The sequence below is a fragment of the Amia ocellicauda genome, chromosome 13 (assembly GCF_036373705.1).
Source record: "Amia ocellicauda isolate fAmiCal2 chromosome 13, fAmiCal2.hap1, whole genome shotgun sequence".
Taxonomy (NCBI): Eukaryota; Metazoa; Chordata; class Actinopteri; order Amiiformes; family Amiidae; genus Amia; species Amia ocellicauda.
In genome coordinates this window covers 29,374,547-29,400,101 of record NC_089862.1, presented here as the reverse complement: position 1 = coordinate 29,400,101, position 25,555 = coordinate 29,374,547, and the positions used below count along the sequence as shown (strand labels likewise).

Genomic DNA, 25,555 nt, shown 5'->3' with positions numbered 1-25,555 from the left:
GGCAAAATATACCAACTATGTCAATATGTTTGTCACAGCCCAGAATGCATGCATACTTAATCCTGTTAACGTATGCATAAGCAAAGTCATGCAAAAAATAACGTTATTGTTACCTTGTACACGCACATTAGTCATTGTTTTCATAGCAATTCATAATTTTGTGAGTGTTCCTCTTGAACATACACCTTAGTGTGTATATGCATGTTACTAAATATAGATTCACAGCAAACTGTGTGTTCTTTAGTCAGCATAAAACGTTTTCCTGATTTGTCTTCCAAATGTTATTTTGACAAGTCCCCACAAAGAGATGATCTCTGGAGTGACGCCTTCTTTGCTGACGAGGTTCAAATGCTCTGAAGACCAGTTGCACTGCTATGAATGTCCATTATTTGGAAATGCTTCAAATGATTTTATTACAGACGTCTCCCTTTTGACTTAATAGCGATGGTCTCTTCTATTAATGTTCACTTAAAACCAAATTAAAACATCATATTGTGCCCCAAACAGGGAAATTGTAAATTGGAATAACCATGATCTACTGGCTCAAAAATGGCACAATACTCTCGAAAGCAGGTAAAAAATATGTTCCCTGTATCCCATCCCATATATGGAACATTTGTGCCGTATGTTTTGCTGAAAAGAATCTGAACTTTCTACGTATTCAAACCTTTGACCCTACACTCCCAAACTATCAAAGTCATTCACCTGGAATAATGTTCTTTATTTGGAATGCATTACATAATCCAGTACATTTTAGGTAAAGATGACTACCCAAAACTATTATGAGCTTCTGCTGCTTATTTGGAGAAGTCAGGTATTGCTTTTCAAAAAGTAAACATCCTCCAGTGCTGGTTTCTATACTTGCTTTCAGAGGCAAGGGTTTCACGAAAGGCTCAACATTTAACAGCTGGAGTGCAGAAATAACTCAAGACTTTCATACCACAGAATATTATAAAGAAAAAAACACCTCAAACATGAATAACAATAATAATATTAATAATAACAATAACATTAATAATAAATGCATAACTATAAACCTCCTCTTTTAATGTCACAGACGTACAACATATGGACGGAAGATATCAATGCCTAGAAGTTTTTTTGTTTGTTTTTTAAAAGCTATTTCTGAGTGTTTCTAATAGAATTCTCTAGATATACTATTAACATGTTGGAAAATCCTTAAAAAAAAAATATATATATATATATATATATATATATATATATATATTTTTTTTTTTTTTCAATAGTTTTAAACTTTTTTTTAAAATATATATATATCGAGTTTACGCAAACAACATGTTAGTCTTCAGTAGTCTTCACTTTCATTTCTGGACGTTTTTTTTTTTTCTTTTTTTTTCTTTTCTTGAATAAGAGTCTCTCACTTAAAAACTAAAAAAATAACAACAAATGAAAATAAAACAACATTCATGCTAGAATTCACTCTTCATAAATACTAAAGTGTTCCTTCAGTGTTTTCGTGCAAGTCTTCAGTACGTCTGGTAGATGTCATGTATGGGGACCTGGAAGGTGGCCGTTGGGAAGGCCTGAGGTACGTAGCCCGCATACCCCCCATAAGCAGCGGCAGCTGCGGCAGCGGCTGCGTTCTTCTGGAGAGCCGCCAGGGTGGCTGTAGTCGCAGGTGTGGCGATGGGCATGTAGGCCCCCCCGTACAGACCGGCAGCAGGAATCCTCTGAACATTGTGGGCCATGGTGTACACCGGGGTGATGGGGCGGCCCTGCAAAAGACAAGGAAACACGGTATTTATAGCATCACATTTGGATGTTGTTGGGACTGCTCCTGTGTACCAGACCCATTTCAGTAAATTTTAGTACAGCAAGTGTAGTTGAGGGCTTACGCCATATGCCCACATAATTTGAAGATTTTGCGTATATCCTCCTATAATTTGTATAATGAATTCTGTCGTTCTTCTGCCATTCCCCTGTCAACAAGTAATCAGCCAGGTATTTACCAGTGAGCCAAAATCTAAATGTACCTTTGTACTTTGATGTACACGTTATAGGAAACAGGCATTTATGTGGTGCTTTTCAAACATGAATGCTTTATGTGTTACATACAACATATTAATACAGCCTTATTATCAGCCTATCAAGGAGTAACATTTGGATGTTCTCGACAGAGAAGTAACCATTTGTAAGTGCTATTGCCTATTGATCTATAATCCTTTATTGGTAGATTTTATGGTGGTAGAAAAACAGAAATATTTTTGGTTCACATCAAAGTTAAACTACTGTAACCACAATACATTTTCAGCATCAGTGAAGAGTTTGGAATAGCCGATACCTGAAATGGTGGGGGGGTGGACACGGTTGGGATGACGGCGGTGGCCGCCTGGCCGCCAGTGTGGTCATGCTGAACTGCGATGGGGTTTATTAGGTGCTCCACTGCATGCATCTTCCCATCCTCTATTAGCTTAGCTGCCTGCCCAGCTGAAAACATTGGGTACTGGCCGCCTAGTGTAGGGAGGCCCACTGAAAACACACAGGCACATTGTTAGCTCGAGAAAAGGTGGAGAAAAGTGTTCAGAAATGCACAGAAGTGTCACTGGTGCATGCACTTTTATGATGGAATTTGTAATAATCTTGGCACTAATTTCCCACTGTTGGTCATCATAGGCTTTGGTTCACTTAGAGTACCATGCTTAAACAACCCCTATGACTTGGCAGTAACTAGCTGTTTCACTCATATGCAAGCTTTTTTGGGGGAAAAACTAATGCTATACTCTTCTTTGTCTGCAAATTCTTATAGTAATTGACTTGAGATTATAGAGATATTGCATTTTAGATGTCTGAATTAAATGTTTTTACATATCAGTCACATCTGTGATCAGACTGTGATCAACTAAACAAAAGATGAGAAACAGTTTGTAAATGTAATATTTCACAAATTCGAGAGGTCTTGTGCCCTGTTTGCAACCAGTTCTAACAGTGTGTGTATTGAGGGTAATATGATATACTGTAAGTCCAAACTCTATCTGTTACTCAAATAATGCAGAACAATGTAAACTATTTTAGTTGGATTAAGCCAACAAGATGGGCAAACAGATTATGTAGGAATATATTTGTGAGAAAAACAAATGTGTTGAGAAAAAGGGCACACAGAAGAACATGAGAAACACTTGAAGCCTATAATCTAAACACAGTACAAAAAAGTTACACAATTCATGTATAATGGTGCCAGATTTGGTCAGTATGATTCAGCTTAGAGAATAACTGCTAGAAGGTTAATACGTTTAACAGCGCAAATAAGCCTTGAGTTAATTATTCAGTACAACAAAAGACTATTGAGCAAACAGTATGTCCTGTTAAGGACACTCAAATCTTTTCACTTTAAAGATCACTGGATTGTGGTCACCAATAGACAGGGGCACTTATTCTATACAGAAGTGCAGATGACAATGGTCCAATCTTATACAAGCTGATTTAGAATGAAAAATTCCATGATTGTGTTCTATTGGTGTAATTGGGTCATTAAGTGAACTGCATTGCACTCTAATACCATCCACCTGTAGTGGTGAAGATTGTGTTAATCAGGGAAGTATATGAATATGAATTGAAATGACCCATTTTGATTTAAATCTGGTCCTGAAAACATTGGAAGAAATCCATGAGCCCGTCTTTGATGCCCAGATCATGAAAATGCAGTGTTAGCGAGAATGAGACGGCACATAGAAAAGATTAGAAGAAGCCACCCTGTAGCTGTTCAGACAGTTAAAGGATGGGAAAAGATGTTATGGATGTTTGGGTATGGGATTGATAGCAAGCGGCTTTGAAACTAACTTGTGCCAGGTTTAATGCCCATTGAGTTGACTGCCGTCAGTTCCAGGCTGGGAACGAGCTCATAGGGCTTGTCTTGTTGTTTGGCCTTCCCTTCATGGTATCTGCTGTAGATGCCACGGCCTGCAGAGTATCCCCCCAGGTATGAGCCCCTGGGACCTGGGGTCCTATTCCCAGCCGCCCCACGCCCTCGGCCCCTTACAGTACCTGCTTGAGATACAAACGAGAGAGGAACGTGTTCAGAACCACAGCACGCTCACTTCCTGCGACAATATCATCAACACGGTTTAGTGAGAAACTGTGTCGTCCGCCACAAGTATAAATTATTCATTTTAAGGAATAATTTATAAAATCTGTATTTTTATTGATTTCCTCTATTTCTCTTGTGGCACGCCTACTTGTATATCTGCATGGTTCTAGATTCGTCCACTTAAAATGCTTCCAAGAGGATCTTCTGCTCGTGGGCCTTTTATCCCTCCAAAGTTGCCAAAAAACGGAAACGACGTCCTCTGCAACCATGTTATCTTTTCTTTAAGTCATAACTGATGCAGGAAACTATGAGCCAAGGAACTAAAAACATTAAGAACGCTGTAGAAATGCTCCGGGAGCCAGACAGTATCCTGGGTAGGTTTTAAGTGGACTGAATCAATAACTGTTGTTAAATCTTAGTTTTATGGATTTATTTATTTCTACAATTATTTTGGTCCTGAGGCAAAACAAAAAAGGACAAATGGCCTTAATTTGGGTTATGCCTTTTTTGTACTGGGAGCAGCTTATCACGTTTAAAGCCCAGAGTGATGGGTCTTTCAAGAAAATGACAGGACTGCTCTGGTATACTTGCCCTTGGAGAAATTCTTACGAGAGACAAACTTTTACTGTGTACGTCAGATGGTACTAAATAATGTGAAGCTTATAGTCAGCAGGGGCATTTTTAGTAAAACATATACTTAAGATGCCCTTTTACTTTTTTAATTGGAAACATCCCATAGATTAATGATATCAATGGAAATGCTGGAAGAAGGAAAAACATGACAATAGAGGAAGCTGTTCAACTTGATCGTTACCAGAACAGAAATGGGAGCAACTTAAGGGACAATATGAGGTTTCACACTATAGAGTTTAATTAAGTGGAGCTATCTCTTGTTGCACGTATAAATGCTTTCATATTGATATTTTTGGCATCAAAGATTTTCCATTCGATCAAGTCGAAATGGGCTTACTTGAAAAGAGAGTTAAACATAAAATGCATGGAAAATTTCCCCTGTTAATGCCCAGGCCATTGAGAGTCAGCATTTTGATTACAAGTCAGAAACACTTTATAAGCAGACAGCAAAGACACAGATTTCCCCTAAAAAAACTGATTTAAAAAAAAGATAAATCAATTTGATCTTGTAATGCCACAATGAATATATTATTTTAGCACCATGAGCTGTGTATTGTTCCCTTACCAATAAGTAAAACAAAGAGTATTAACAAAAGGAAATAAAGCCTAACCTTTAACGAAGTAATCTCTGTTGGGTCCTATCAGTGCATTGTAGGGGTATCCGTAATAGGTTAATGTGTAGGGGTCACACTGGTAAACATAGTTGGCTTGTGGTGTTTCTGGTGATGGTGTTACTCCCTTTGCAGCTTTCTGGTAGCGTGTGTACTGCTCCTTGTCCACCGGCTTGGCCAGGGTGACCTCGATGCAGGACCCTTCCACTTCAGTCCCGTTCAGGCTGTTCATGGCGCTCACGGCGTCATCGCGGTTGACGAAGTGTACGAAGGCATAGTCGCGGATCTTCTTCACTCGCTCCACGCAGCCGGGGTTGAACTGACTGAAGATCTTGCGAATGGTCTCCTCCGATGTCTCAATCATCAGGTTGCGGACATACAGGATCTTGACGGTCTCCATAACGTCCTCGTCCACGTCAATCTCTGGCTCCGCCCAGTCCACGGCGATCTGATGTCCCCAGAGCTGGATCCGGCCCGGCATGAGTTTCCTCCGGGCCATGGCGGCGGCCCGGTGGCTCTCGTACTCCACGAAGGCGAATCCCCTGTTCTTCATTTTGTCTGCCGCGCTGGCATACACGATCACGTCCAGCACGCCTTCTGTTACCTTGGAGATCTCCTCCAGGATCTCCTCTCTCTTCTTCATCTTGGGGATGCCCCCGATGAACAGCCTACAGTTGTCCACGCTGCAGCAGACGCCCAGTAGCCTCCCTGGGCGGATCTCGTAGTTGTTCAGCTCCCGCACAGCCCGCTTGGCCTCATGCTTCTGTGTGTACATGACAAAAGCGTAGCCCCGGTTCTTGCCGTCAAAGTCCATCATCAGACGCATTTCGTAGATGCGCCCCACAGATTCAAACACCGGCACCAGCTCGTCTTCGTACACATCTCTGGGAATCTTCCCCACGAAAATCTCACAGCCACGGGGGGGAGAGGTCCCTTCCCAGCCAGGAGGAGGGCCATACTTCCGCTGACCATTTTCCTGGACCATGCCGTAGCCGCTGCGCTCCATCAGGGCCAAGAGAGCACTTTCGTTTGGGGCTCCAGACACTCCTTCGGGGACCTTGCACGCAGATTTGTTAGAAGCGCTATTACTCATGGCAGCAGTGGAGTCTTCAGCTGTCATTATGCCACAACCATTCAATTTGTTCTGAGGCCTAGAGTGAGAAGAAGCAGAAAACAAAAGGAGGTCACTTTGGTTTGTCCCGATGCCCGTTTCCAGCGTAACGCACACAACCAATTTCCATGTGAAGTGCTCACGAAAATAAGGCCAATAAAAAGATAATGAGTTGTTATAATGTCTCAATCAACTCTTGTTTAATGCCACTCTGAGGAATCCTGTGCTGAAGGCTGTAATGTCTGGCACACATATTGCAGTGCCCTTACAATCAGACAAAATAAAAAATAATCTCAGGTAAACAGAATCAAATTACCGTTGTGCTTTTCAGAAGGCTTTGACGTGGAGCATTTTTACAATGCATAAATAAATACAATTGCTAAAGGAATTTGACACCGTACTGTTTCAAATTTGCTTGCTTTCCTAATATATATGTATGATTAAAAGCAGACAGTCTTGTTGTAAGAATTAAAATACATGAAGAGAATATCTATAATCTTAATATGTTCAGCATTATAAGTACCTTTGTCTTGAAGAAACTAGTACAAACAAGCTCTCACAACAGAGACATACCAAACTCCATCCCACAGTATGAATTAATCATTTCACGCAGACATGCAGAATAATTGCATGGGGAGATTATTAATTCAAGAGAGTTAAAATGACTTTTTCTCACAATTATATATTTGAGTTTCTATGTAATTTGTCTTGAAGTACCGACATGTTTGCATATAGTGCCACCAATAAAAGTAATTCTCCTTTATCATTGGTATTTTCTGACCTTGTCTAATCTGAAATCAATTTATTGCCTTATTTTGTTGGGCTGTGAATCAAAATTATTCACCTTTGCCTTTCTTTTTATATGGTGGGATATAAAAACCTATAAAATAAATACCTCAGGGTGCATTTATTCCTGTAATCCAGATCACACAGTTAAAACCGAGCACAGGAGAAAGGTCCAAAGCTGACAAATCTCTGAAAACATGTGACTGTCACCACACAGGATATTCTGTACAGTCAGCTGCTTAATCCCAAACGAAATGCTTACAGTTAATAACTTTACCATGGGAGGAACTAAGGCTTTATGATGAAACTTTGTCTTGCACTAAATGGAGCAGTCTGTAAAAGATTTACCCTATGTCCGAGTAAAATATTTCAGACTTAACTTGAGTGAGTCTATTTTATTTAACTATTTTCAAAGCAGTTAAACATTACAAGTTGGGCTCAGTGTTTTCTACATTATTGAGGAATTATTTCACGAGGACAGAAGTATAAAAAATAAAATAAAATCTTGCGAAGTTCTCAGGGTTAGCCGTCAGTGGGACAATTCATGGTCATGTTGAGCTCCATGGTAATAGCTCCTCGGCAACAACACTGTATTTAGCCTAAAGTGGAATTGATATCTCCCTCCTACACCTAAGCACCTTAGTCTCATTAGTAGATAGAGACTTTTACATACATGCCATCTATTACAACCATTTGTACATAGAAAGGGGAGATGGTGCCAACAAGGTAAACAGGTTTGTGGCAGGGCCGGACATTAGAAGGAAGCTTTAAATATAGAGTGTGACTTAAAAATCTTGGTACCACGCTGCTTTTTTTCCAAAGATAAAATAAAGCGATGATAACCGAGGGGCAAACAAATTAAACCTGGCCACAAAGTGATTGTGCTAACCAAAACAAAACCATGCTGGTCTAATGAGTCATAACACAACAGATGTATGCAAAAATACGTGAATCTACGCTTACTAACACACACAGCAGTAATGTGTTGTGAAATTCATCCAAATGCTCTTTAAATAAGGAAGTGGACTGTTTTTGCATATGTTGCTCTATACTAGGAAACACTTGAACAGCAATTTCAGTGTGCTGATAAGTCCTGGAATTCATTCAGCTTAATAAAATGGAGGAAGGGTTAGTAATTATAGTCATTTGGTTATTTTTGTTTCTCCCAAAAACCACTCTGACTTGGATTGAGGAAAAGACACAAAGCAAAACGTGATTGTGAACCCCTGGATATAGAGGGGAAAACATACTGTACACATCTTTAACATGTAGAGGTTGTTACAAAAAGAATAATCTCAGTATAGCAGAGTTATAAAACTTTTAGGCATCTCTGAAGTTGCCTGATAGTTATTTTTCTGTAGGGAAGTGTAAAGTATATTCCCTGAATTTAAACCACATACCACGTAGGGCCATATTCGTCACAGAGGTCACACTGAACTCCTTTCACAAAGCACTGAAATCTAGTTGGCCGAGACAATAAAAATGGCGTAACTGATAAATGAAAATTTGCAAAGACATTGGATATTTACAGATATTTACAAAAATGTATATTGTTTCTCTTGTACTATTATACATTCTCATTACATTTTTGAATAAGAGAATCCTTCCTCTTACTCCATAAGTTGTTTTACAATCCATTTTCAATTTAGTATACTTTCATGTGTATCTTGTGGGTAGTGTGACTAACCCAGTGATTTTCCACTAAATTGATCACTTCATGTTTATTGAGACAGTAACAATTTATATTTATAGTGCTCAGTTATTGCTGTTATATGTGACTCCTACTGTACATTTATATAAAATAACTCACTTTGGCTGGAACCTAAGAAAAGAGATGACAAATTGTAGACGGTAGTTTTTCAAGCTATGAAAGTATAAATTAGCAGGCATATATGTAGCATCAAAATAAATTCATGTTTAAATGAAAAACTTGACTACCCATGTTACTCTGTTTAAAATATTTTTTTAAATATTTGAAAAATATTGTAACTGTATGACTCGGTTATCAGTTAGTCTTATCAGTCAGAGATTATGAATGACAGTGCTGCAAATTGAATTAGGTTCGTGGACAGCAATTCTGATTATATTGTGTATGGTTGAATAAGCTGTGTATCCGTGGTCTAAAGTTTATTAATAAGTAATCTTTAATAAGGAAGCATGAATAGCTCTCTGAAATTTGTCCTACTTGCATGTTGATGACAAAGTATAACTTTACTTTATTATAAAGTAATTATATATTTTAAAAAGGGCTACTCAAGTCAAATGTTGCATGAAAAATCCACAAATAGGAAATACAAGCCAGATTAAATGTTTTACAAGTTTGAAGACACTTAGGTGCTGGATACATTTTACTTGTATTCAAAACAACTTGACAAGCACAAAATCCAAAATACCCTTATTCTCAGCCAATCTATTATTTATTCTTCAGGCATAATTCTTCATTATGCAAATTTCATAAGTTGGCTTCCGATTGAATTTCAGCAGGAAAATGGCCTAAATAACACATACAATATGTCCCTCTCTGTAAAAAGGCAAAGCTTATATTAAACAGACTGTAGTGACTGTTAAGTTAGTGCTGTTCATTCTAAGGTAAGTCTCACACTTTAAATAGAATTGTAATCCACCCATTGTGAGCTAGATAAAAACACACTGGCCTTATGCTGCTACTGTCCTCCATTTAAACAAGGGCTGATCTCTGCAGCTATCTCATCTAATGCTTAATCAGTGACATTGCAATCATGTGGGCAGCATTGTCTCAGAAATCATAAAAAAGGACTTGTGCAACAAGTGGAAGGCAAAGCCAGTGCAATCTGCATGTCGGTCCTAGTCACCTACAACACAATCTCCACCTCACACTCCAACTTGTGGTGCGACCTTTAACTAGACATACTCCCAGTTCAGTTTCAGAGCTGTAATGTTGACTGGTTCCATGTCAGTGGGTAGCCTGACATACTGTAAACCAAACATTTAAAGGAAGCCATATGAGTGAATAATCTACCTCAGCTATCATTGTATAGGCCTCTCCCTAGAAATGCCTCCTGCTTCCACCCCACAACAGCATTACAGTTACTTTAGTTTGTTTCAGTTTACTTTCCTTAATGCTTTTGTAATCACACGTTTTAAAGCTAGTCTATCAGACTCAGACCATTGTTTGCCATGTCAGAGAATGCATTGTTCTCTCCTCCAGGACTACGAGCAACAATTAGAAAGTAACCCAAGCTGTTGGCTTTTGATGAATCTGTTGAAAGGACTCACATGTATTTCAAGAAACAGAACCACAAACCTTTTGAAAGAAACACAGATTTAGAAAAAATAAAAATTACAATTATTGATCATTACAAACAGAGGATATAGTGACCCCTCAGAAGAGGAAAGCTGTTCAGAAAAACTGGAGAGAACTGTTCCACGTATAAAAGCATTGACTGACACAGAAACCAGAACCTGTGTGACTGATTTTCTCTCTTACTTTGTATACAGGTGACATCCGCCACACATTTGCGACCATTAATACATACCTGTAATTGAACTATTCTAAAATGGAAAGTAAATTTAGTACAATTCAAAAAATGTACTGACTGGCTAATATTTTTATTATTCTTGAAAATGCACAGTAAACATGCTTTTGAGAGGCAATTAAAACTGTCACAGGACACCATGATCACCATCTGAAACAATTTGCTATGTTGTGATTTTTAAATCTGTGGTACTTTATTTTACTTAAGATAAACGCTTTGTTTTTCCTGTAAAAGTGACCGATAAGCAGTGTGCAGCTGAAATATGATTGCACACAGTTTTTATATTTCTGTTTTTCTGTGATGAGCCACCGAGAATGGGTGAAGATTGCAGAGTAAAGTATTGTGGATCTGTGATCTGAAAGACTGCTTTTTATAATAAAATGATTCTTGTATATTATTATGATTATTGTTATTATTGTATCATTTGCTTTGCTATGTAGGAAAGGCTTCAAATTATCATGGGGGAAACAGCTACCTGTTACGGTTGGGCCTCACAGTAGTACAGTAGTACAGTACCCAAGCTAACATATAACCTGCCAGATTTATATCCAGAAAAGCACTGCAGCATGAATGTAATTTCATAGGCAGAGGATTATTTCGAATCGATGCTCAGAGGGGTTGTCCACAGTTTACTTTGTAATCCCAAGGAAGTGTGAGGTTCATACAGGGAAAACAGTCCACAACAATCTGAAAAATGTCAATGCACACATTGTTTTTTTTGTTAAATTAGTTAATTAAACCCTGTCAAAATATGAAAACAAACGTGCGCATTGTCAACCTGTTTTTTTGGGTGTGAAAATGAGGTCAGACGCAGGTCGTATGATAATAACATGGTGCTGTGTGACTGGCACAGTAATGGCTTTGTGACAAAAATAAATAAAAGACATTTCCTTATTATGTTCAGCACCAAACACCTGAAATCCAAAACCTCAGTCGTAGCCTCTCCTATGTGATATATTCTGAAAAAATAGAGAGAAAACACTGTTTATTCATACTAGGCATGTACCTCATTGTCCTCGTTTACCAGAAGTTGACCTTTATATAATCTGCACCTTGCACTAAGGAAACCTGAGGCAGCATGTAGTTGTTCATTAACTACAGGTAACAACATCTGACTCGCACAAATCACAGCCCTTAACCGAGGAGTGCTGGCAACACGTCCACAAACTGGCCACCGCTGGCAAGAAAAGCCAGTGTTTCTGTCAAGTCTACAGGACAGACGGGCTAAGTTATAAATTCATTCTAGACCTCTGAACCTCAGAATTGGCTGGAGACCTTTGCATGGTGAAACTGGGGGTTGGGGGAGGAGGAGTTGAGAAATTGGGACTTTTGCTGGTTAAGGAAATGGAACATCTATTGACCTTTGCTCCCAAAACATATTTCAGCAAGAGAGCAGTAAAAAACGAAAAAAAAAATCTACACTAGGGGACCTATATGGTAAAACAATTCTATTTTTTATTGTTTTAAAAATAGAATACATTACAATTTTTTTGCCTTTACATTTTATGGTGGATATACATGTTGAAAGTCCCACTGTTTCCATAGTAACAAATATGAGAAATCTAATATTTATCTATATCTAATATCTAATACCAGTGGTGTGTTTACAAAACAGGCTTGCTGACCATTACATTACGTTTAAGGTATAAGAACATTAATGCCCCCTTTATGTAGTGCGAGTGTCAGAGTTAGCGCAGAAAGTATAAACTTGTCAATGTCACGAGTAAATACGCAGAACAATGGACTATATTCACAATGCCCCCTAATTTGAACTTGGTACTCCAGTGTGACATTGAACTGTTTATGAATCTACAATCTCAGTCAAACATTGGCCATCTTGTACCATTTCTCTTTCTGGGGAGGTCTGGGAACACAGAAAAGTAAAATAAAAATATCTTGCTTATAAAAATAGCTTTTGACTGAATCCCCTTATAATATCACATGGATGTATCATGGTTTGCCTAGGTCTTAAATGGCAAGCAGTAGGGTTCAGAAAAAATATAGTTTTACATATTGCTTCTGCTGCTTAAATAGGGAATGTGATGTTTTTTTCCCCTCCCCCCTATTTTTATGCATCCTGAGGTGTTTTAATTCTGTCAGCTCACATCCTGAATGTCACTACAGCCTTACACTTTAATTATTTTAAAAATCTCATCAGAATACACACAATGAAAAGTAAAATTACATTCAAAACTTGGTGACATGGTGACACATAGCAGAACATATACCTCAATGAAGCACTTCTGAGAAAATACCCTCAGAGAAATGTTTCCTTTAATATTACATCTCAAAAAGACTTCTCAGCTAAATGTTCGTTAGTAAGTGTAGCAATGACATATTGCCATCTAGGCCTAAAATGAATAACAAATCATGAGCTTTCTCCATTGTCAGCAAGGAAAATAATCAGATAAAATGGAAATGAATGAAGGGAAACTTAAGTGAGTGTAGCTGCTGACCCTGGGGTGACAAGGTACTTTCAGCGAAACTGTTTTAACATTCGCTGATATTACTCCACCTTAATACAACATAACTTTTCTTTTCAGCACCTTATCTAATCTGAGTGAGAAAAGCATTTACTGTTGACAATTTAAAACATGCCCATAAGAATTCAGGATTAGTAGTGTGAGCAGGAACCCAGCTTCACAAACTACGGTCAGAGATTCTTCAATTCTTCAGAACGGCTAGGTTTTGAATGAGTTACTGTTAGATTTGTATAGATTCTTTATTTAGGGGCAGCATGACCAGTAATACATTTTCACCTAGTATTTGAAATGTGAGGTAATTCAACATCATGTGTTACTATTCCAAAACATTTACAATATCAATATATAACAGTTTGTAACAGATATAACTATTGAATAAGAAATACTAATATTGTATGTTACAACTATATACTGCTTAGTGATGTTCAGGGCTTATGTTTTTATGTCTTTATTTTCAAAGAAACAGCAGTAATTTGGTTGTGAGGTTTTCGTCTAATAACTAAGCTAGGCCATGTTTCTTCTTTGCTGATTACCTTCACAAACATATATCATTAAATGAAACTTAAGCATTAGTTTAAACTAAAGTATGTAAACAGGCCACAGTTACAAGCCTTCCATTCATACACAGCCAAATACACTGTTGTCCTTAATAATAATAATAATAATCATCATCATCATCATTATAATTATTATGTATTATTTGCATGCAGACCTCATTGCCATATTTCAGAACGTAGATGTCAGATTTAAAGATGGTAGATGCACAATATAGCATTTGTCCAAAGTAAATAATAATAATAATTAAAAAAGGTTCTTTGCATTTTGAAATTTTAGCTGTCAGCTAAACTAAGAGAGCACCACGAGAAAACTAAAATACACACACAGACACAAGAAAAGTATTAAAAGTTCTTGTGATTCATGGTGCCATTCTCCCAACTGACAGAGATGAATGTCATTGCATTGAGTCACTTAATCGAGAAGAGGCTGCTTTAAGATTGGGAAGATTGTGATTGTGTTTGAAAGTATCCTTAAAGAAATAACACAAATTACACAGCAAACTCAAGTTAACAACAAAACAGAAAGGTGACACTAGTTCACCTAATCACAAATGCAGTAAGATCTTCCACTGTACCTTTAGCAAGCTCTGTAGTCCTCATACATGAATGCGGGAGACTCTGTGAAAATTAGTCCACAGGTGAGAGAACTTTTTTCTTTTGGGTTTTATCCTAGTTTAGAACAGCTAAACTCTGTTACACCTGGCTTATTCTTCCTTATCTAGCTGGCTAGTCATTGACAGTGAAGAGAACTAATTTGCTGGGAGTGCCGGGTTAGGCAGCGCGGGTGGGTGGAGCAGAGAAGGGGGTGATGCTGAACTACATGCTGCATAAATCTGTGGCTGCTTGGATCATTCTGACTAACCCAAGTGGAACTAATGGATTTTCAGAAGGCCTAATCAGGAATCAGAGGAGGGCCAACTTGACATTTCAGTGAGGGGGACCTAATATTAAAAGAAAAAAGTTTGAATTAAGAATTTTCACTTCATATACTTTTCCTTTTCTATCTTTCTTTCTTTTTCTTCAGCTGTAATGCTTATTCATGTATTAATACTCCCTGGTTCTAAGAAATGGTGCAAAAGAGCTTGTGTTCATATGTGTGTGTGCATGCGTATGTGCTTCAATAGGACTGACGAGGAAACTCACTATAACATGTGAACGCAAGTACAGGGGAGTGGAGACCTCTCAGTCAAGCTTGCTGGTGTCTTTCTTCACTTCACTTTGTTATTTTATCCTGGACCTGTAGGTCTGGCTGGCAGTCGCCTACAGGTGGACACATATATAATGAAACTGAGCATACCTAGCTTCGAACACATTCGGCCAGAGACCAGAGACAATGGGAAAACACTAAAAATGGTGTGTACATAACAACGGTAAACGAGTTCCCAGCAGTACTTAAGCTAAGCAAATAACACACCTTGTCAAGCCGTTAAGGGCAGGAACAGAATGCAGAATTTACAACTCAGCGTGGGGGTTGCGGCCCAGGAACACTGGAAAGCCAAACAGCTTCTCACTTCAGTAGACAGAGGGAGAAGCCAATGGGAAAAGTGGGCTGGTGCAAGCTGTTATGGCTACCACTGCTTAAAGAAATATACGCTCCATTGTCAAAATTGCAAAGTTTTCCATTTCCTAATGAAGTTCTTTAGCCCTTTTGTTTCTAATGTTCAGATCTGTTGTTCTACAGCATCTGTACACCAGTCACATCTCTTTGTTATACATATACTTGAATAATAAACTTTTAGTTAGTACACTGGGGTGTATGTACTTACATGAAGGGAATACATGTGCTTCCTCACAAACTTAAAATTCAAGGCGAACCATATGGATGTTGATTAAATATATGTACAAAAGAACACATGGTACTGTTGGTGTTTGCGATTAGTATTTGTTCAATCCATCTATTTTTAGAGGTTAAAGTCTTAATACTTTATACATAATACATAATATAAAAAAGTGGATGGCTTTGATATCAACTTGAATCAAGCTTGATTTTTATCTATTTTTACCGGAGAGTGGTAGTTGGTAAACTTCAAATTTGAAAATAAACCTACAAGAAAACTTCACAGCCACAATGGCATGATTATTTCAGGACAACAGTATTTATTTTTTAAATGAGAAGGCTCTCTTTTTTAATTACAATTTTTCATTACAGTAAATTAAAGCCCCAGCACCCATTTCAACACGACATTCTTGTTCTTGATTTTTTCCCATCCCCAGCCACATGTAATCAACCTTAATCCATTAGGATTACAAGGAGTTCTGCTTGAAAAAGCACTGTATGTTTTTTACTACAAAGCAATTACCCACCCTGGTGATCAGACAGTTGAATAAGTCAGTTTCCATTTACTTAATGAGTCCCCAGTCAACGTTGTGCTGACCACTGTAGTATGGTCTTCCATTTGCAAGGTATTCATTCACTCTTGTGACCTCTGATAACCAAAGAACAACAGATGTTGTCCCTCACCCCATCCCACCCCACCCCACCCCCAGCACACCATCCATATGTAGTGGAAAACCTTACAACTATTTATTTGACAGCACAAGCAAAGACAGGTCCAAGATTAAGAATGCAGAGTGTTATAATAGTTATTATTTTCATGTGGAACATATTGCCATAATAGAGAAACTATATGTCGGATTACAAAGCTGGTAGATACACAGTTTAACACTTGTCCAAAGACCAATTGGAATTCCTAATGTTCCTAACCTTCAAAAACTCTTTTTATAGAGATTCCCATAAGTACGTTTGAGTCAAACCAATACACAGCATGCGCGTAATGTTCACGATAACAATTAAGAGAAAGAATATCCTGCATGCTTCGTGTTTTCAAAACGTAAGCTGTAGGGGTTCATGAGAAGAGTTTATTGGAAGACATGTTGTCCACACACTGAGGATTTGAATTTGGGCTTCCAGCAGCACAGTCTGTTATGGTGCCATTGCATGTTGGATATTGTATTAAGAGGATCAGATCCGTTTAAGAGGAAAGTATTTAGTGCCTTTCTCTTGTTAAGTCATGTAGCACTGCTTCTCCTCAGCAGGGGGCACTCTAATCATGCCTCCTTGTTGCCAGCCCACCAGGTTCACTATTTTGAAGGAGAAACCAAACACAAGATGTAGCCTAACCGTTTTTTTGAATTTATATGGTGATTTCTTATTTGTTTTCATGCTGTTCAGTAAGGAAAGGTAAATGCTATTTCATGATCAATCAAGAGACCAGCAGCATAGCCAGTCCTAGTCCAAGTTTAGTGGAAGGCAAATTAATAATCTCTCCTGGATCAGAAAAATATGTTGTCAGTTGCTGCAAATGAACCTCAATCTTTAATATGTACAGAGGTGCTTTATTGTTAAACCCTCCACACTAGGTAAATATTAGGTTTAGGGGTTTCCTCAATGCATCAACATATGAAAACATAAGAACAGGGCAGTTTCTGAAATGGTTTGCCGAGTTTTTGTCTGGAGAAACTTTGTTGAAACATTCAAAAGCTTCTCTTACATGGACATTGCATTTTAGTTGAGGGTGTTCACTGAGCAAAGAGCAGTGTGATGGTGCTGAGAGGTGAAACAGCGCCAGGGATTGTAACACCCTGTTTCTTATCAAACTCTCTCCCTCCATTCATTGTTGCTCAACTGTAGCACTGTAACTGACTAAATCCTGCAAACGGTCAAAATGCTGTACTGCAGATCAAACGTAGTTTGTGTTGTGATAGTGTGCATGCTGTTTTCAACATAAGCCTAACTTCTCTGCATGTGTTTAGGGAAAAATAGTTATGACCACTTTAGCTCTGTTCGTGACTCTGTTATGATACATTTCTCTAACGTATTTGACATTATGCTACAGTCGTATTGTTAGTTTATGATGCAGTTGAATATTTGTCTGGATTTATTATAGTATAGTATGCACAACAACATGATACAAATTTCAGGACTGCAGGATCTAAAAGAAAATATGCTGTTGCTGATAATTCTCTGGGAATGTTAAAGAAATACATACAGGGTGATTTAAAAAAAATGAATTGAACCATTTCAGTTGCCCATAAAATGTAAACATTCAGTACATACCTCGTTGTGTATTTACCAGAAGTACCATTATATATGGAAAATAGTGTCTTCAATGAGTAACTGGTTCAGAATGGCATCTGTGTGAGATGGTGTGTTGATGTTGAATAATGAAAATTCAGCAGCACAGCTTGCTAAGATTCGGTGGAGTCAAAATACACCTGTTGCTCTATTGCCTATAGATAAAATATTATGATTCAGTGATTCAGGATTCCAACACAGTTAGTGCTAGGAGGGTGTTACCTCACCCAACACAGTCTCCCACAGTTGCTCACAGTACAGAGGATTAGGTAGGGAAGGGAGGAGTTAATTAGACAATTAAACAATGGGGTGGGGGTGGGATTAAGGTAGGCCATACTCAATACTCCTAGACTGGACTTTAACTAGAGCAACAGTGTAAACACCCCAGCACATAAGAAAGGTGCCATACAAATCTTTTAGTACAATAGAGTAGTTGGAATCTTGATTTTATATCCCCTCCCGATCCAGTCCCCCTTCACAGCATGGTGATCCATTAGTCTTACTTGGGCTTTTTGGGGGAATCTGTGGTCCAGACGGAAAAGTGCCAACTACGCGAACTTTACTGGACACAGCAGGCAACACTGAGGTCTCCCCATTCATACCTTGTGGATTAGGATTAGGACAGGAAAATATATCAGACTTATTCAATGATAAAAGGACGGACTTGGAGTCCCAGACTGCCAATACAATGCTGGGTGATGCATTAAGAAACTGCAAACTGTAACTTCCCAGCATACAAAAAACATAATATTAAAAAAAAAAATCAAATTCTTATCGATGAGCTAAATTCAAGGTGTCGAGCAAGAGGACTGCCAAAGCCACAGGTCAATTCATATGGTCATTTGCCAGTAAGCTGAAGCCCTCGAATTCACCAAATCGTTCATGTTTTAATCCTCCTTTACTTCCTGTTTTTGTCATCAGGGGGTCAAAGATTAACTCGGATGAACTGACCTGTGCTGAGTAAAGGTCTGATGTGAACTGGCAAGATTCATGTACTGTATGAGGGGAAGTGTTAAATCATTCTACTGGGAGTCATTTTTGCTGGTAAATGTTTAATCCCGCAGGGAAGAAATAGTTTGTAGTTGGCAAACCTTTCCCAGATGTGTGAATAAGTGACTTCGTATTGTTTTAAAGCTTATTTTTTCATATATATATATATATATATTTAAATAGGGTTGTATTTAATCTCCAAGTATGTCTCTAAGCATGTTTTGCCTTCATATGATTTGGTTTTCACTTCCTTTCTTTTGTCACGTAGATCACCAGATATAATAAACACACGTTGGAAAAGCATAGTCACTTGAAACAGTCCCCTTCTTGACTAACATAATTCTGTAGATTATTTGGTAGAGTAACTAGGAATGTACTCTTTATCTCTGTTAAAGTCCCTGAGTGGCACTACAACTGGGTAGTCTAATGATAAGTTGGGTGTGCTAAATCGGCTAGGTTTCTATTAGCCAAGGCACAGGAACTGCTTAGGTACTTATTACTCCCTATGTTTCAGACTGAGATTTTACATATAGAGGTAATTTGAAAGCTTTAAGGACCCCAGATGGCAGCGGTCTATGAAAAACAAAGAATATGATGCACCAGACATTTGAATTCTTACAGGAGAATGAATATGATCCATCTAGATGTTACAGTATAAGAAGAATAAATGGATTTTAATTTGTTCAACACATTTCATAGCATCTCCGCTATAAGTCCCTGAGGAGCAGTCACCACCGTTGACTCTGTCATGGTTTTACAACAGTCTTCTTTGACAAACGTGGGAAAGCCAAGATTATTCAATCCAATGGAAAAATGTGCATGCCCAAATTCAAAGTCAGATATGTATAGGCCTTTGAATTGATCGTGCTCTGCCTGACGACAGAAATAACGCAGGAACTCAGGCATGTAATATTTCATTTCATCATGCTATAGAAAAACATCCTTCTTCTGCCTTTTTATTTGTCCCTGACAATGGAATATAAGATACATTTGCCATTAAATGTTGCTGCCTCAGCTTGCAGAGGTGCTGAAAACTTCCCTACAATGAGTTTCATTTCCTAACGGGAGAGTTTCATTTCTTTATGGAGATTGCTGTGGCCTGCCTCAAAATGTGCTGCTGAGGTTGATGTCAAATACTGATCATTTAAAACCTCTGTTTTCATAATGCTACACTACCTACTGGTACTATTCTGCTACGTATCATTAAGAATATTGTACAAATCTTATTCCAGTTCATGCAGGTACTCAGTTAGCCAACTTGCAGCTGAAGGAAGTCTTCATGTTTTTGAATGTTAATGAAGAAACATTAAGTATCAAAGGATCAGCATGCCTTCGATTATCAGAATAAACTCCTCCAGACTCAGACCACGGCTATGTATCCATACATTTTACGTCTTTTGTCATGGAGCAAAACATTAACTTGAGCCCTATAGTCAACTCGAAAGACATAAACATTGCAACACTACTTGTTGAAGCCTAATTGGATGTAGCTTTTTTAAATATATAAAGCACTTCCAACAAAGGGAAATAGCAATGGGTTCCCTTTTGAAAGAGTCCCATATGATTCATGAAAAAAAAAAAACTTACAAATTAATGTATAGCTTAAAAGGGTACATATGCTAATTGAGATTATACAATAGTGAGGATTCATTAACGGGTTTTCCTTTCAGCAATAAATAATCTGAAGGAGCAACAAGATACAGCCCTACAAACAAAAAATTGCTGATCTGATCTCTGTGATGGATGGCAATTTTACAGTGAGATTTCTCTTGACTTGTGAGAAGACAGTTGCTGTTTTCTTCTACTATTTAAACTCAGTGTCTGATTGATAGTTGTGAGAGATGGAGCATGAGCCTGACTGCCTTTGGTGCAGATTACAGTCCGCAGACATCACCACAGATTAGCACAGCTCACTGTATTTGAGAGACAATAAAAGATGCAACGCACTTGTGGTCAAATCCGAGCTTGTTTTCTAAGAGGAAAGGAGAACGATGTTCCGCATCAAGTTTCGTTTTCATAAAGCTGGTCTCAGTTCCACTGCTATGTAGTGACATTAACACACATAGAGAGAAGCCCTTTCTGTACTACTGCTTCTGTGTACTAGTGACAGCAACCTGCTGTCAGCTACTCTTTGCCAATCAAGAACTTTGGCAGTAGTATATGTTCTCATGTCCCTGCCTTCTTTGATTAAGTAGCCCCTCAGAACATGTTGTCAAATTCCTGATATCAGATAGATGTTTAAGTACACCTGTTAACTCGACTATCCCCAGCGATGCAGGGATTGGAAACTAACTTCCCCTCAGGAAGGTACACCATGTGAACATTATTTTGTTCCCTGGGGCTAGGAAGTTCAACAGGTCAGGTTGTTTGAAGAATGAAGAAAGGATGCCAAAAGGACTCAAAAGGACTGTGAGTAAGCATTGAGAGTCTCTGCATAACTAGTTCCCTCTATAGCCTAACCCAAGCAGGTGGTTTCTGATATAATTACAGCAGGTTAGCATCAGGTGCCATCTTGGCTCTAATCAGTAAACATGCTAGAACCAAAATGACTACCATTGATAGACTGCTAGGCCATGACCTTCCAGTTTGAAGAGTACACTGCTCCACAAATATCTGATTTTGTTTATCATATTTTATATTGTACACAGTTGAATATTTTGAAGACGCCATGTAATTTATACATTGTGTCTTCCTAGTAGCTGGAATTCCTCAAATTCAACTGAAGGTCATGCTGTTACTCAGCTTGTACTGTAACTTCATTGTGAAGATTCACTTGAACAGATGTTTTATATATGTATCACACAGCGTCTAATTAATTAAGCCCCTTACCCCTATATTATCTGTATGCTAAAACCAACATAGTGAACTAGCACCTTATGTACAGATATAGATTTAAAATTGTATAGATATATCATTATACTGCATGTGCTAATTGATCTCCCTTACTGTGCAGAATTTAGATGAAGACACCAGGGACATTTCCTGTGATTAAAATATGAAATGTTTTCAAACATACAATCCTAATGACATGACAAGGTGGTCTGCACACTCGACTTCAATAAAGCACATCTTTATCTGATTGGATCAAGCATACACAGTGACATACAAAGAATGTTTGTATTCCTCAGTCTAGGGAGACAGCATTCTTCTTCGCTCTTTTGTGCCAAGCTTCAGGGTGATGGTATGCGGACCTTTTGAGATAAAATATCTGCTGGTTATCATTCGAGAATATGATGTGAAGTTACCAGAGGTCGCCCCCACATTGTGAGGATCTGCTTCCTGTGAAAAGATTGCAACCATTAATAGGCACGTTTACACCGCCAGTTCTGATCTGGATCAAATGCATCAGCACATTAGATCAGGATCAGTGGTGTCGCGTCTATACTGCCATCTGATCAGGAACAACTTTCAGCCGCCACAGGGGTCTTTGCATGCGCACTAGCACGTAGGTCCAAACTTAATTAGTCCTTTAGAACACAGAGCTATATTAAAAACTGTTCTATCTCATTACAAATTTTTAACCTAACATAAAATTATAAATTACTTTTCGCAACCAAAGCATTTGAAATAAAAATACAATTATATATTTGTGCTAAAATAAAAATAACAAGCCATTTAGTGTTTTGTTGTAAGCCCAAGTCAATAACATGATTATGATAATTTGATACTTTGAATTTCATGAATAATCAAAAAAAAATATTGGTTAATTCTCTAGTTTAGTTCAGTACATTGTTAAAGACCTCTGCGTAATGCTAGATGCTTGTCTCTTTTTCCCAGTATGTACATCATCTTCCTTAGTTACAGGCGCACTGAACAGCGGGTAATATTTACGTTGTAAACTAAAGACATGGTTTCTGATATTTGCACTGAAGCCAACTTATAAAGGGGAAATCAGAGTAGGAGATTTCAACAGAGGCCTCCTTTCGTACACACAAAATCTTTGATAAATGAGGCCAGTGGCTTTAACCAGTAAAGTGTAACAGTACTGCATACCTGTAGACAAATACAGCTCTGGAAAAAATTGAGACCATTGCAAAATTATCACTTTCTCTGGTTTTTCTATCTACAGGTATGTGTTTGGGTAAAATGAACATATTGTCATGTTAGAGCATTTATTTGCAGAAAAAGTAACAAAATAACAAAAAAGATACAGTGTTTTCAGACCTCGGATAATGCAAAGAAAATAAGTTAATATTCAAATAACAACACAATAGTAATGTTTTAACTTAGGAAGATTCCAAAAATCAATATTTGGTGGACTAACCCTCATTTTCAAACACAGCTTTCATGCGTCTTGGCATGCTCTCCACCAGTCTTTCACATTGATGTTGGGTGACTTTATGCCACTCCTGGCGCAACAATTCAAGCAGCTCGGCTTTGTTTGATGGCTTGTGAACATCCATCTTCCTCTTGATCACATTCCAGAGGTTTTCAATAGGGTTCAGGTCTGGAGATTGGGCTGGCCATGACAGGGTCTTGATCTGGTGGTCCTCCATCCACACCTTGATTAGATTGTCAGAGCAGACAACCTTGTACATGGCTTGATTTATGCGTCCTTCACAAAGACAAATCTGCCTGATTCCAGCCTTGCTGAAGCACGCCCAGATCATCACTGATCCTCCACCAAATTTCACAGTGGGTGCGAGACACTGTGGCGTGTAGGCCTCTCCAGGTCTCCATTAGACGACCAGGTGTTGGGCAAAGCTGAAAATTTGACTCATTAGAGAAGATGACCTTACTCCAGTCCTCTACAGTCCAATCCTTATGGTCTCAGCCTGACTCTTCTTTGCTTCTCATTGATGAAAGGCTTTTTTCTAGCTTTGCCCAACTTCAGCCCTGCCCCTAGGAACCTGTTTCAAACTGTCCTCACCGTGCATTTCACCCCAGCTGCCATTTGCCATGTGTCTGTGTTGGAATTCAATGGACACTGGAATGGAATGGCTGCCATACATGTAGAGATGCTGATTAAAAAATAAATTGCAGTGGTTTCTTAATATTTTCCAGAGCTTTATATGTACACTTTCAGAATAAGCCCTTTACATTTGTATTACTTCATTTTATTTTAAAACTCATGTCACTGTTAAAAATTTGCTTATAAATGGAGCATCAAAGGCTACAGGCCTAGGCAATTTTCCATCAGCTGTAAAGTCAGTAATCCAGGAGATTACATCCCACTAGCATATGAACAAAAAGTGTGGGGCGCACCTTTTATCATATTGTACCAAAACAGTTTCCCCATAGCTGATAGTTTCCAAGAGATTCCCCTCAATTGCTGCCTTTGATTGGTGCCTGCTTGACAGCTACAATTAATTATAAGGTTTAAATAAATCACAATAAAATTGTCGTTTTTTGCTTTCAGTGAAATTGAATTTTATCCACAAGAGAAATCACCATCTATTTGTTGTTGTGGCTTTCATGCACTGTTTGGTGTAGGAACTGTTGAGTGGCTAATGAAAGCTCTATTGTATTTGACTTTAAACACTGGTGTCAACACTAACAAGCAAGATAAGGCCTGTGATCCAGGGTGATTGAATACACATTTCAGTCCCCACATGGCACTTGATAAGACAATGCACTTAGGAAGAATTTAAATACACTTACTGCACTCAACCATTCATACACCTTCCTAAGCTACTGTATTGTGCATTTGAGTGAGTATGATCTCTCTGACTGTGTTTCAAAACCTTTTGTTCTGTCGAGTACTTGTTTGGACTTTTAAGTAACGTTTGCAGTTCTCAGTTGATGGAAGAGAAAAGCAAAACGTCTTTGAAGAAGACAGATATCATTTTTTTATTTGTAATTTAAAAAAAAATGTGCCCTTTTTAGAGTGTCAAATGATAAAATCGGTTGCTTTTGTGACCAGCACTGATAACAGAACAAGGACATGCTTGTCAGCGATATTTTTTCCCAACTTTGTATCAAATTTGTATCGTTGTAATATGTATCACTTTTTATGGCTTCATAAAATAATGTTAAAATGTAATTGATGTAAATATGCTTTGATTATTCATGCCATAATTAAAGAACACACATAATCCATGAACAAACCAAGCTGAGGACTTCTGGTAAATACTGGTCAGATTTTTGTATAAAGTGTATTGCAATACATGTAATGAACTGGAATGCCAAAGAAACAGTATGACGATGTCTAATAATGCATGGCAGGGGTTGATCTTTTTAAAAGATTCAAAAGCAATGTGTAATGCCACAACTAGTTTCAGTAAAGTCCCTCCCTCATTCTTCGATAGTGCTTGTATTTTCCTCCTGTTACCTATACCTGTGCCAGTCTCCCATCTCGTAACTCCTCCTGAATTGACCTTTCCCTGCACTTTGATACTTCTCTTGTCTGTCTTTCCACTTGGATGGGGGCCTCTCTCTCTTGTTTTCACTCACAGCCCTTTCTCTCTATGACTATCTGTATGAGGATATGTCTATGTAAACATGGTTTCTCCATAAAACTTCAACTTGCATTCTGTTATAAATACAAACATACATTCTCTGGCTGCATGAAATACAATTTTGTTTGTATCAACATTGTTATTATTTTCACCTTCCAAAACCCTGAGAGTAAATGCCCTTCAAACTTCTAGCTAAGTTCCTCTAGTAAATGTTTTACAAGACACAAAACAAACTGACGGGCCCACCCCTAAAGCAAACACTGTTAAGTAAGAGCAAGGTGCACAAAGACTGAATCCATACAATTCAGCAACCCCAAGTACAACAAAAATAAATAAATAAAAACATTGAAA

At 38.2% G+C, this 25,555-nt stretch overlaps 1 protein-coding gene across 8 annotated transcripts in view; it reads right to left on the bottom strand.

Annotated features, from left to right (window-relative positions):
* Positions 1 to 1,205: 1,205 nt before the first annotated feature.
* rbm47 (RNA binding motif protein 47) overlaps positions 1,206 to 25,555 on the bottom strand; it is a 50,057-nt gene continuing 25,707 nt past the window's right edge. For 3 of the 8 annotated variants that reach the window (XM_066720504.1, XM_066720503.1, XM_066720505.1), the window contains 4 exons: positions 5,290 to 6,440; positions 3,799 to 4,005; positions 2,303 to 2,490; positions 1,206 to 1,736 (listed from right to left, as the gene is read on the bottom strand). In XM_066720504.1, coding sequence (XP_066576601.1) covers positions 1,488 to 1,736; positions 2,303 to 2,490; positions 3,799 to 4,005; positions 5,290 to 6,409 — 1,764 coding nt within the window. In that variant the 5' untranslated portion in view covers positions 6,410 to 6,440 and the 3' untranslated portion in view covers positions 1,206 to 1,487. Of the gene's footprint in view, positions 1,737 to 2,302; positions 2,491 to 3,798; positions 4,006 to 5,289; positions 6,441 to 7,295; positions 7,316 to 14,316; positions 14,459 to 17,798; positions 17,819 to 25,555 lie in introns of those variants that run through there. The other 5 variants (XM_066720509.1, XM_066720507.1, XM_066720508.1 and 2 more) reach the window with 5 other exon arrangements.